This window comes from Salvia hispanica, chromosome 3 (genome assembly GCF_023119035.1).
Source record: "Salvia hispanica cultivar TCC Black 2014 chromosome 3, UniMelb_Shisp_WGS_1.0, whole genome shotgun sequence".
In the NCBI taxonomy this organism is placed as follows: domain Eukaryota; kingdom Viridiplantae; phylum Streptophyta; class Magnoliopsida; order Lamiales; family Lamiaceae; genus Salvia; species Salvia hispanica.
This window is the reverse complement of record NC_062967.1, coordinates 5,667,991-5,680,093: the sequence shown is the minus strand read 5'-3', so window position 1 is coordinate 5,680,093 and position 12,103 is coordinate 5,667,991. Positions and strand designations below refer to the sequence as shown.

The window sequence follows — 12,103 nt, the reverse complement described above, 5'->3', positions numbered from 1 at the left end:
TGATTTTGTTCATAACAAAGTAACATATGGTCGTAAAAAATATAGGTGATTTACACCCTGATTATCTCCACTTAATCTTTAATTTTTTTTATTTAAAATATATTGTGAAAATTTTTCTAATAGCAATGAACAAACTCAAACCTACTTTGTAAATTGAATCGACCCAACTTGAGATTATCAATTCGTTCAGTTTAGGATGGGAAACTTATTCAGTTTAGAATGGTTTGGAGCAAATCGGTTTAGACCAAATTCGATGCATAGGAATAGTATTTTTTTTTTCTCAAATTTAAGAATAAGAATATTTTATAAGTTCTCCAATGTGACATACATTTAAATTTTAAAATACACAACACAAATATGTAAAGAATCAAATAAAAAAAATAAGAAAGGATTAATCCAAACCAAAACAAACTCAAATGTTTGGTTTGGCATGCTAATTGGGTTTGGTTCCATATAGATAATTTTGATTCCAATTTGTGTGGGTTCTGTTTGGTTTCAAAAGGAATAAGAAGGATTTAGAGAGTTTTTAATTTAGAATTTATTTTTTTCTACCTTATTCATGATCATTTATCCAATATTATTCATATACATCCAAACTAGACATATATAATCTCTTATCTAACAAAGTAGTTGGTGAAATGATATACTAATACATATTAATATTGTGAGATTATGAGTTAGATATGTAGTGTCAACGTCCTCTAACTTTAAATGCATGATATATATTTTTAATATAAAATATAGTAATAGGAGTACTTTAAACCGAATAGATTATTACTGTTTATATTGAAAGCCTAAAAATGAGATTAACGTGAAACTATAGTGATGATGACAATTGCGAATCCACTTAATTCATAGTATCTCATAGTATAAGATATAGTATGATTCATATAATTATTATAAGGGACATTTATATGAAAATATAATTACATATGGTGGGCCCCTTGCTTTAACTAAACCCCGAACTTGCCTATCGTAATAATTTGCCTTCAATTTGATGTTATCCATATTTAAGATAAGTCTTGGCGACATTAACAATAACGACCGTGATTAACTTATGACTTTACTAGAGAAAGAGATGTAACAAAATTGTACTACTACAAAATATTCGCATCTTCCATAATTATATTCCTCTTCGATCCTCAAAGAAAAAACATTTTATTGAGTTTTAATAAATACAGAGAAATTATACTAAAAATTATTCTAGTTTAACCCACCTCGACATTAATTTATTTGCATTAATATATAATGGTAATCAAGCTTTCAATTTCATGCAGTTTATAAAATTAAATTTTTCACTAATAATATTGAGGTATTTAAACAATATAAATATGTAAACAAAATAAATAATGATAACATGATGCTCACATAATTAAATAGGTTTTGAATAAAAATTATAATCGGCCGGAATTTTTTTATATAAAGAATTGGTACGTTTTGGTTTTAAATTTCATACAACAAATGAAATAAAAATAAAATATTGAATAGAAGTATTATGGGTTTAGCTCGATTTTATCCGTCATAAATATGTACAGTCTTTTAATGGGTTTCCTATCATAAGCAACTTCGTCACTTATACTTTCGTTGATAAAATCCAGAAATCGATATTTATAATCCATTTATTCACACCAAATTATTGGATATATATTGGAGAAGAAATCGATGAAAGGAATACTTATTTCATGATGAGATGGTGGTGCAAGTTTCAAAATTGTCGGATTCAATGCCATTGTTCTACCATAGGGGGACATTTTACTTAGGATGAAATTAATCTAATATTGATAAATAATGAACCAATAAAAGGGATGAAAACTTTAAGGGAAGGCACGTGCTTCCAAATGTGAAGCGCCAATATTATTGGGTGCTTTGAGGTCACATATACACTAAGCAATCAAAATTTGAATCAAAGTTTAATTATATAACAATAATCCATCTTTTAACGATATATACTCCTCCGTGAATTTTTATGTTACATTTTACCATGTCGTAGTATAGTTATAGAGTTTCTTTTAACTCTTTGCATACATGCAAAAAGGAAGCTACAGCTTTTATATATACACGAACTACCTTAAAGGTATAATTTTGTTTATGAACTAAAAGTTATAAATACTTCAAGTGTAAAGTATTTTAGCATTTAACATAGTTTATCAATATTGACAAATTCATAGTTATCGTAACAAGTAGCAATTGAATGACATTATAAATAGCTGAAGTATATACATCATGGTTTAATTAATAATGTGAACATTTCGTAACAATTAGCAATCATGTGAAAATATGAATACCTAACTAGCTTGTATATTTGGATAAAAAAAAATTAGTTCTATGCGTCTGAACTAAAATAATTTTGGATGATGACATTTTTTTTTGGCATAATATATCAAAATGATTACGTATGAATATACAGAAAAAAAAAAAAACAAAATAGCTATGATTTTAATTTGGTACAGATGAGATGGCATATAAAACGATAATTCCAGAATATGTTGGCAATTAGTTGGTGAAAACTTAGCTGTATTATGCAATGATTGATTCATTCACTTATAATATAGACATATTCTACTCCACTAATATAGGCCATAGACCTTAGGCCATATAGCCTCATCAACTACCACACATTTCATATCAACCTAATTAATTATATGTCCTTATCAAAATCAATATAATAAAACTTTAATTTTGCCGCATGCAATGATTATCATATAATAAAAAATATAATAGTTAGCATCGTCACAAAACATAAGACTGAATTTATTTTGGCTATGTACCTTACAATATAGTTTAAGTGTACATAATCAATTCAAATTATAAACAACTAGCATTCAACTACTTCATTTAGTATATGAGGTAGGGATATTTGACTCAGTTAGAATATTTTTCGCTCTAAATTTGAATTTTTAGAGTACCCAAAATTCGAACCAAAAAATCATCAATTTACACTATCCCTCTTTTCTCTGCTAAAAAAATATGAATAAATAATTAGTTGTTAAACCTGCCATTATCTGCGATATTATACACACTAATTGAATTTAGGAAAACCCCAATTTCGGCCAGGTAGTCTGGGCCGAGCTGGCCCATTCTAAACCCATCTTATTCACCTTCATAAGGAATAAGCCCATTTCAGAAAAATAGGAAGAAAGCCATTTTACTTTAATACTCTCTCCGTTCCATAATAATAGAGTCATTTTGTCATTTTAGTACATTCCATAGTAATAGAGTCATTTTCATTTTCAGTAAAAGTCAACACATTTTTCCACATCTACTTTACTCCCTCTTACTTTTCTCTCTCTTTATTTCTCTATCTTTTTCGTTTTCCACTTTATTCTCTCTTTACTTTAACTCGCCTAACACAATTTTTCGTTAATCTCTTTGTCGAAAAGAAACGTCTCCATTACTATGGAACGGAGGGAGTAGTATTTTAGTAAAATGATTATTAAAAATCAATGTGGCTAACATGAAAGAACAATCACTGAGCGTCGGCACCATCAAAAGATTCAAAACGTTAATGTTATATCAAATCGAAATAGATATAGGAATATCCACTAAACTAAATCATATTACTTAAAATAATTTCATTTTGATTGAGTTCGATTTCTACTCAACCGAAAACCCTCACATACTTTAATCTTATAATTTGATGCTCTAATAAGTTTGAGCACGTATAAGTCAATACTTTCACAGTTATTCTATTTCACTTCTTTCAAACATTCAACGAACATTTGAGTCGCATAATATAAACATAGGATGAAGTGAATACGAATCCTTAATCAAAATGAATTAAATGTGAAAATACTTTTAGTCCTTTAGTCACGTAGATGTAGAGTATCATGCAAAACATGAGTTCAAATTCAATCACAACTAATTACAATCATTATTTTATTCTAATTATGAAAGCGGTGGCACTATGAGCTCGTGCATTCCATTTTTTCTCACTCTTAATTTCGTAACGAATGTAATGGCTTACATGCTAGCTAGTGATTGCTTCCTCCAACTTTCTTACGTTGAATTAAGTATTGAAACATCTTTCCCATCATGCCTGGATTATGAGTACTACTTTTGTCCTTCTTGATAACACATAACTTAAAAATCTCAATATAAGCGAACACTAAATGTATCTCTTTGTACCAGATAACACACAAACATAAAAATCTCATTAGAAAAAGCAATACACCATATATAATCAAAGCATAATAGAGGCGACGTGTCATCATTTATTCATTTATATGGAATTTTTTCCTATTAATAATGACGAATATTGGCACGGTGGCAAATGCACGTTTGTTAGTTTATGGGATGAAAGCGACATATCATAAAATTCAAGGGTTTTTATAAGGAAAATGAAAATAAATAGGAGTAAGAAATAAAAATACTAACAAAGTATTGCGTATGTGCAATGAAATGCACAATGAATATGGAATCTGACGTATCGTGCTCTGACAACAAAAACATATTTTTATTTTTTTGGTTAAAATTGATATCCACTTCCACGTTTTTAAGGCAATCAATTCAATCTACCAACACACCTCAAGAAAGTAAATTCAACTTAGCAACTTCTCTAACCCACAAAATATGTACATTTGTCAATTGAACTGAGAAAGTTCATTCACTTTATGAAAACGAAAAATAATTGTTTTAAGTTGTTCAAGTGTTTCTAGCTACCATATAACACGTGTATTGAAAAAGTGAATGTATATTACATGAAAATTAAAGTAACAAGAGTAAAACGAAGAAATTGGCATCATCTTAATTACTAGAAAATTCTCAAATATGTCATCTTTTATGAAACAAGAGATGTCTCGAAATAAAATATTTATTTAGATGATACTGATCTTTTTGATAAATACCAACACCGTACTTAATTTTAAATGATACACTATAGATTGATGCAAATAGGGAGAGCTAAAACAACAATTTTAAAAGAGATGCTTTTGAACTTTGCTTTATGGAGATAAAACTAATGGAAGAAGATGACTCAGTATGATAAAACTATATAGTACTCCATCAAATTAGTAGTGTGATCTACTGTATTAGTTTAAACTCAAATCAGCCACCTTCAATTGAGGTCGTGTTATCATTCAATTGAACTACATGTGGATGCCAGTTAAATGTTTCATAACAATGGAAAAAGAAATCCCATTAATTTCTTGATGTGTGGTTGCAAATTTTAATCTTGATCTAGTTCCAAGATATTATCTTCTAGAAGACCCTTTTTAGGGAAGAAGTTTCCATTTTGTATGCAACAAAAACTTTCAATGTAGAGCTGAAGTAGGTAGAGACTTTTGTCTAAAAAATCAATAGCCAGAATATTTCCATTTGAGTTAGGTATTTGATAATATAATGTAGGGAGCAGTGAACAGATCATAGAATTCGATAAAAAAGACATTTACCAAATTATATAAAATGATATAGAGTGTGAATAGACCCATCCAATATTGATCATATTATGAGCCTTCAATGTGCCGTTTTTTGACTCTTTCCAATGAGAATCAAGAAGTCTAAACTCACGAAATAATTAATTAAAAAAATAGTCATAATACTCCCCTTAATTGGAGCATTGACTTCTCTGAAACATTATTATTACTAGCTCTAGAAAAGAAATTATTTTAAAACATCATTATTAAACCAGGTCAACGGGTGTAAGGGCTATTTTCGTCAAAGCGGACAGGTTTCGCGCGTTCATACAAAGTCACGCGTCTGGGTCCCACTACGCTGGCACGTGTCCGTCTGCGAAGTTTCGACGTGGCTCTTGTCTTGCGTCGCGTGTTCCACAACCTATCACGCATTCATATTCTTTATTATTCCTTATATTTTATTATAATTACTTTCGCCAATATATACTCCATTTATTTTGTTTATTGGAAAAGTTTGTTAAAATAATCATATTGCGAATATATAAGTTTGCAATTGTACAAATATTTTAAAAAGATTAATAATTAGTATGTACTATTCCTTCCGTCCCACTCCAGATGGCCATATTGAGTGACACACAATTTTAGGAAAGATTATTAGGTAGAATAAAGTAAAGAGAAAAAAGGTACTCCTATTCGAATATTTTAATGAAAAGAGATGATAGAGGATGTTATTTTTAAAATTGGAAAGTGGTCATTTTGATTGGGACAAACAAAAAGGGAAAAATGACCATCTTAAATAAGAGAGTACTTATTATTTATATCTTTTTCTCTTTTTAAAATTACTTATACTACAAATTATGTGAATGAAAATTATTCAATATTAAGAAATCACAACTATATTATTTTAAAATATTTAATTAAATCTCAACGTATTGATTTTAGAAAGACATGAATCGTTATCCATATCTTTTTTATTGAAACAAATGTGTGCATTATAAATTCAGTGGATCTAGAACTAACCCGAAACAAGAAATTTTCTAAAAATACACTAAATTCACTCATCAATAATAAAACCACTTACATATTCTCATTTCGAATAAAATTATCCCAAGACTAAATACAAAATACGAGCACAATAATTATAAAAAGAAACGATATCACAAAAGTGTAAACGAATCAAACACCCCACTAGATTCGAGTCTTGAAGGAATCACGAAAATCAAATTCATGATATTCATAGTAATACAGAAAGTGTTAAACCGGCACTTTCCGGTCACCACAAGTTGACAGCCGGTTTCTCGGTCTCAAGCAGCCCCCACCCAGCTATAAGTATTGATTCAAGCCAACTTGGGCACAGTTTTGATCATCTTTTCCACACGGACAGAACTTCAAAGAAACCCCCAGAAGCTAAAAATCCAATCTTTGTTAATATTAGATTCGTGTAAGAAGAAAAATTCCATCGTTTCAAGAATATAATTGTCTGAAAGAGCTGAGTGGAAGCCGATCTTGTGGTGTAACTGATTGAAGATGGGAGCAGAAGCAGAGGTGGTAGTTCGAACAAGCCTCCCTATGTTGGATGTGCCTCCTTCTCAACTTGTAAGATTTCTATCTCAACTTCCTTTTTAAAAAATAAAAATAAAAATGATTTCATGATTTAAGCTGGCATATGTTTTCTTGCATATGCATCTGTTGAGTAATAGGTTTGGTTCTTGAATTGTGGGACATTTCTGCTTGGCTGTGGAAAAATTGATTCCCTGTCTTGGATTTATTCATGAGATTTGAGGAAAAAGAACAAAGAAAGATTCTTGATCAAAAAGATTCAATCTTTTGGTGGAAAGATTTCTGGCCTGTTCTTGGATTCTTGGGTAGATATGGTGGAATTTGCTGTGAAATTTAACAAATAACAATTGATTGGTTTTATATTGTTGCTTGAGTTGTAGGTTTAGCTCTTGAATGGTGGAATATTTATCCCCCCTGGGGAAAATTTTTGATTGGTTGTGAGTTTTAGATATGGTTATGAGATTTGGGGAAAGATCATGGAAAGATTCTTGATAAAAAAAAAATTCAATCTTTCTGGTGGAAAGATATCAAGCTGTACTTGGATTCTTGGGGAGTAGATTAGTTTTTTTGGTCAAGAAAGGTGTATTGTTGTATATGAAATTTCACAAAATTGATAAATGATGGGTTTCATATTGTTGCTGGATCATTGGAAGATTTAAGTAGAATTCTGGGAATCATTTTTTCTTTAGATCAGATTCCTGATGCTTTTTTCTGCAACCTCTCCTTTTTTGTCTACTGAAAGTTGATAATCTTTATCCTACTAATTGTAAATCAGCATGATCTCTAGGCAATTTTTTCTCAAATTATTCGATTGATTGCTCACGAGTATGTGTGTGTGTGTAAAGGATGTTAAATCTCCGGAGACGCCTGTGCTGTTTGCCCCAAGCATCCGTTCCGGTGGTTTTGCTGATATTGGTCCACGGAGATACATGGAAGACGAACACATAAGGATAGACGATCTGTCAGCACACTTGGGGTCACTCATCACAGTCCCCGAACCTAGTGCCTTCTATGGGGTGAGTGGCTTTTTCGCCTTTTCTTTTCCATTGATGTTGCTGTGGCGCAGCATCTGAGTTTTGATGCATTTTGCAGGTTTTTGATGGCCATGGAGGGCCTGAGGCCGCGGCTTATGTCAAAAAACACGCGATGAGATTCTTTTTTGAAGACGGTGATTTCCCACAAGCTTCTGAAGTAGACGATGACTTCGTATTGGAGGTTGAGAATTGCCTGAGGAAAGCATTTCTACTAGCAGATATGGCATTGGCTGAGGACAGTAGCGTGAGCACTTCTTCTGGAACTACTGCTTTGACAGCTCTCATCGTTGGGCGGTACATTTTCGTCCTTCACTCTTCGTGATCAATTGGATTGTTGTACAATGTTTATCGTCACGATTTAACAACATTTCTAAATGGTTTGCAATATGCACATTGTTGAAGTTGGATTATAGTAACTGTCTTTATCTAGAAACTGAGAAACACTTTGCTTCGATCCAGGCTTTTAATGGTGGCGAATGCGGGAGACTGCCGAGCAGTTCTGTGCCGGAAAGGCGAGGCAATCGATATGTCTCAAGATCACCGGCCTACTTATACTTCAGAGAGAAGGCGTGTTGAGGAATTAGGTGGATTCATTGATGACGGCTATCTCAATGGCGTTCTCTCCGTTACTCGAGCCCTGGGCGACTGGGACATGAAACTGCCGCGAGGCTCCTCCTCGCCTCTCATTGCAGAGCCTGAATTCCGCCAAATCACTCTAACGGAGGATGACGAGTTTCTCATAATCGGATGTGACGGAATCTGGGATGTCTTGTCTAGCCAGCAAGCCGTTAGCCTCGTCCGTCGGGGGCTCAGACGGCACGACGATCCAGAGCAATGCGCTAAGGACCTCGTCATGGAGGCCCTTCGTCTCAACACTTTCGACAATCTTACAGTGATCATCGTCTGTTTTACGTCTCTGGATCAAACAGAGCAACCCTCGACTCGCCAGAGGAAGCTGAGGTGCTGCAGCCTCTCCGCGGAAGCTTTGTGCAGCCTCCGGAGTTTCTTGGACGGAGGTAGCAACCGATGATCGCCGGTTTTTGTGCCCATCTATTTAAGGGAGGAGAGCTACCAGTGGTGGCCTCAAGAAGAGCAGCACTCTGAGCTGTTTAGAAGTTTTGTTTATGACATTCTTTCCTGTTTTGTATCCTAATTATTTCACTGGTGTGGTGTACATATAATTGGTGGGTTGATAAAATAAGAGTGTTGTAAGAATTTTTTGACTATATAGTTTTATTTATCTCAAATTCATTCTATTAACTAAAATTGTACGAAGTATATACGGGCAACATATGTGAACAAGTGTAGAAACAATTGAAAACTCTATTGCCAACAAGAATTGATCTTTACAAGTACACAAGTATCTCATTAGCTTCTCATCTGCACAAACAATTATTCAGTACCTATGCTGTTGATTCAGTGGAATAAGTTTTAGCGAACTGCGCAAACCGTTCCAAGCCACGACCGAGCAAGCTTTCGAGAAAAGGTTGGAGCGCCTAAACAGCATAGCACAATGACATAAGTAGACCTCCTTGCAGGCTACAACAAATGCTTCAAACTGGAAAATGATTTTTTTGATACTTACAGATGCCACTGGAGTCAACAGTGGTGGAACTTCATACGAAACAGTAAGCTGCAGTACAAGAAAGATTAGTAGAAAGATTAGTGTGACAAAATATAGTAGATGTTAAGCTTCTAAAAATGGTAGAAAAACCCTCTTAATCCTATTCTTTCTTGAAATAAAACTAATTGATGTAACAGGCATTGTTGATGTGTGTCATGAACTGGCTTATAGAACTACTCATCGTATAGGTTTGTCTATTAGATTAGTAGCAACTAGCAAGTTATCATCAATTTCAGTACAAAGCTAAGAGAGAAATATAATTGGGAATTGCAAAAACATATAATAAAACATAGAATATGAAAATAAGTGGATGATTTCTCAAGAAGACATACTTCTACCAAACAAGAACTAGCGCTTTTAGGGAAGAATCTTACAGCTCCCCTGCAAATAAGCAAACAAAACGTAGTGTGAAGCATTGCTGGATAGAAATAGCCTTTCCAAGTTACTAGGTTTGAAGATGAAGATTTATTGAAGGACATGGGTGTTCGGTTTAAGAGATAAGGCATGATTGATAAAATCATTAGACTTGATCAAAATTTTCATTTGCATGACTTGGCTCGTGATGGATAATGCAGCCACACTCTAATCATCTGCTAATCCTGTCAATCTCATCTCATCCATCATATCCACTAAACCAACCCCCCCCCCCCCAGCCATTTTGTAAATGTAGACAAGCACATAGACTACACACGGAATGCAAAGTGCACCTGACGTGTAACTAGATGTTCATAAAAGAACTGAAGTAAACAACTGATCTCAAAGAGATTTCATGCATATGATAGAGCTTTAACAAAAAAAACATCTTCCCCTTATCTTTTAAGCTTGAGAAAAATTGCAAATCTCAAGAAATCCTGAATGACTACTGATTTCATATAAAAAGCCTCAAGACAGAAACAGAATATATGGGAATGTGAGCAAGATAGAAGTCAGATGTCAAGCATATCCTCTGTGAAAATCTGAATACTACTAGGCGAGATGTGCCAGTTCTCCGTACCTATTAGGAAGACCCTCGAGAGATCTCCAATGGATTTTCTGGTTTGGTATAGGCTGCAAGAAAGAACCAATTTGGCAAATCAACCAAGAAAGCATTGAAGATGATGGAATTAGTCACACTTTTGTCCTTTTGGTATGAATACCTGCATATTTCGAGCAAGCCAAGAAAACTCTATATCACGCCCAAATGCTTTATACTTGAGTGCCCATCTTGATAGGTCAGGTTTATCCTCCAAAATCTAACAAAGACACTTTTGAATCAATTTAACCAGCTCAAGATCAATTGGAGAGAATCACAGTCAATTTCAAACCTTATCTTCATCACACCCAATATTCTCATTGTATCCAAAATACACGAACATAGAACATTTCAATCTTAAGAAAAACCCTAAAAAGGCCCGAATAATCACATACCTTCACAGATGAAATGAACGGCATCCACTCAGGAATGGCTTCACGATCAGAGTAACACTTATAAGCAACCGAAATCGGGACATCTAACTCCTTCTTCACCCTTTCACATCACCAAATTATGCAATTCCACTCAATCGCATAGCACCACCAAACTAAGAAATTACTTTAACGAAAAGCATAAACAGTAAGAAGAAAGGGGGAAATCTGTTACGTGCAATCCTGCCACTCCATAACGGGGGAGAAAGGTCTCCGGAATTTGACGCCGGTAAGCTGTTTGTGAAAAGTCCTGTTTGAAGGGGCGTAAAATCTGCTGATATGCAGCGCTTTTTTGGCGAATGGATTAAGATGGGAGGATAGAGAGCGCGGCCTGAGCTTCTCCGCGCCGTATGTGGCGTGGTGGTTGATTAGTGCCACCACCGCGGTTGCTGAAGCCGTCGACATTGGGGATGATAAAAAGCGCCGGCGATCAATCTGCCTTTTGAGATTTTTCAACGTTTTCTGACTTCAGAGAATAGTTTCAGCTGCGTTTTTCTTCGTCGGGTCGCTCCGAATATGCTAGCGGGTCAACCCGTATCTGAAGTCTGAATCACTTTGGATTCTAACAAAAATGAAAAATGCATCCAATCACAAACTGTTACCTATTACTATAACTAAAATAACAATAAATGAATCTTTCTTTCTTTCTTCACAAACTTAGTAATAACAATAAATGAATCTTTCTTTCTTTCTTCACAAACTCTTATAAATACAAAACTTAAATAATTTAGCAATATTTATTTGAACCGTCCGCCACATATATTATAGTATTATTTTTAGAGAAATTATAAATCCTTTGTAGGCGCATGTTAACCTATGGATATTGGACATGTGGTGTGGTGGGCGCAAGTGTGGATATTCAATTTTCATGGATATCACAGAAGCATGGAAAATTGGGTTCGTTTGATTGAGTTTCACATCACCTAAACCTAAACACTTCTGTAAATTTTATGACGCAACAGCTCAAAATAAAATGTGCACATCTTGATTTTGTCTTCCCTAGTCTACGATTTACTTATTTTTAACACATTCTACTCCATACAAGCTTGTTTAATACCCAATAAAAGCTACTACTCTAAAAATAAAATAAA

The 12,103-nt window shown here is 33.7% G+C and overlaps 2 protein-coding genes across 2 annotated transcripts; one reads left to right on the top strand and one right to left on the bottom strand.

Annotated features, from left to right (window-relative positions):
- The first annotated feature begins 6,570 nt into the window (after positions 1-6,570).
- LOC125212561 (probable protein phosphatase 2C 2) lies at positions 6,571-9,171 on the top strand. Its single transcript, XM_048112767.1, has 4 exons — positions 6,571-6,947; positions 7,757-7,927; positions 8,004-8,239; positions 8,405-9,171. Exons 1-4 carry the CDS (start codon positions 6,879-6,881, stop codon positions 8,973-8,975), a joined length of 1,047 nt encoding a protein of 348 aa, XP_047968724.1. The 5' UTR covers positions 6,571-6,878; the 3' UTR covers positions 8,976-9,171.
- Positions 9,172-9,250: 79 nt separating this feature from the next.
- Positions 9,251-11,665, bottom strand: LOC125212564. The gene is made up of 7 exons (XM_048112769.1): positions 11,188-11,665; positions 10,977-11,076; positions 10,706-10,801; positions 10,564-10,616; positions 9,902-9,950; positions 9,531-9,578; positions 9,251-9,441 (listed from the first exon to the last, which is right to left on the bottom strand). The coding sequence occupies exons 1-7, from the start codon at positions 11,415-11,417 to the stop codon at positions 9,349-9,351; spliced, it is 669 nt and encodes a 222-aa protein (XP_047968726.1). The 5' UTR covers positions 11,418-11,665; the 3' UTR covers positions 9,251-9,348.
- Positions 11,666-12,103: the final 438 nt, after the last annotated feature.

Bases quoted from the DNA above. Each gene is read 5' to 3' on its own strand.
- LOC125212564 (XM_048112769.1), bottom strand. From the start codon at position 11,417: ATGTCGACGGCTTCAGCAACCGCGGTGGTGGCACTAATCAACCACCAC. The intron at 11,077-11,187 runs GTAACAGATTTC...GTGATGTGAAAG, and splicing joins ATGGAGTGGCAGGATTGCAC to GGTGAAGAAGGAGTTAGATG. The intron at 9,442-9,530 runs GTAAGTATCAAA...TATGCTGTTTAG, and splicing joins TGTTGACTCCAGTGGCATCT to GCGCTCCAACCTTTTCTCGA.
- LOC125212561 (XM_048112767.1), top strand. From the start codon at position 6,879: ATGGGAGCAGAAGCAGAGGTGGTAGTTCGAACAAGCCTCCCTATGTTG. The intron at 6,948-7,756 runs GTAAGATTTCTA...GTGTGTGTAAAG, and splicing joins ATGTGCCTCCTTCTCAACTT to GATGTTAAATCTCCGGAGAC. The intron at 7,928-8,003 runs GTGAGTGGCTTT...TGCATTTTGCAG, and splicing joins AACCTAGTGCCTTCTATGGG to GTTTTTGATGGCCATGGAGG.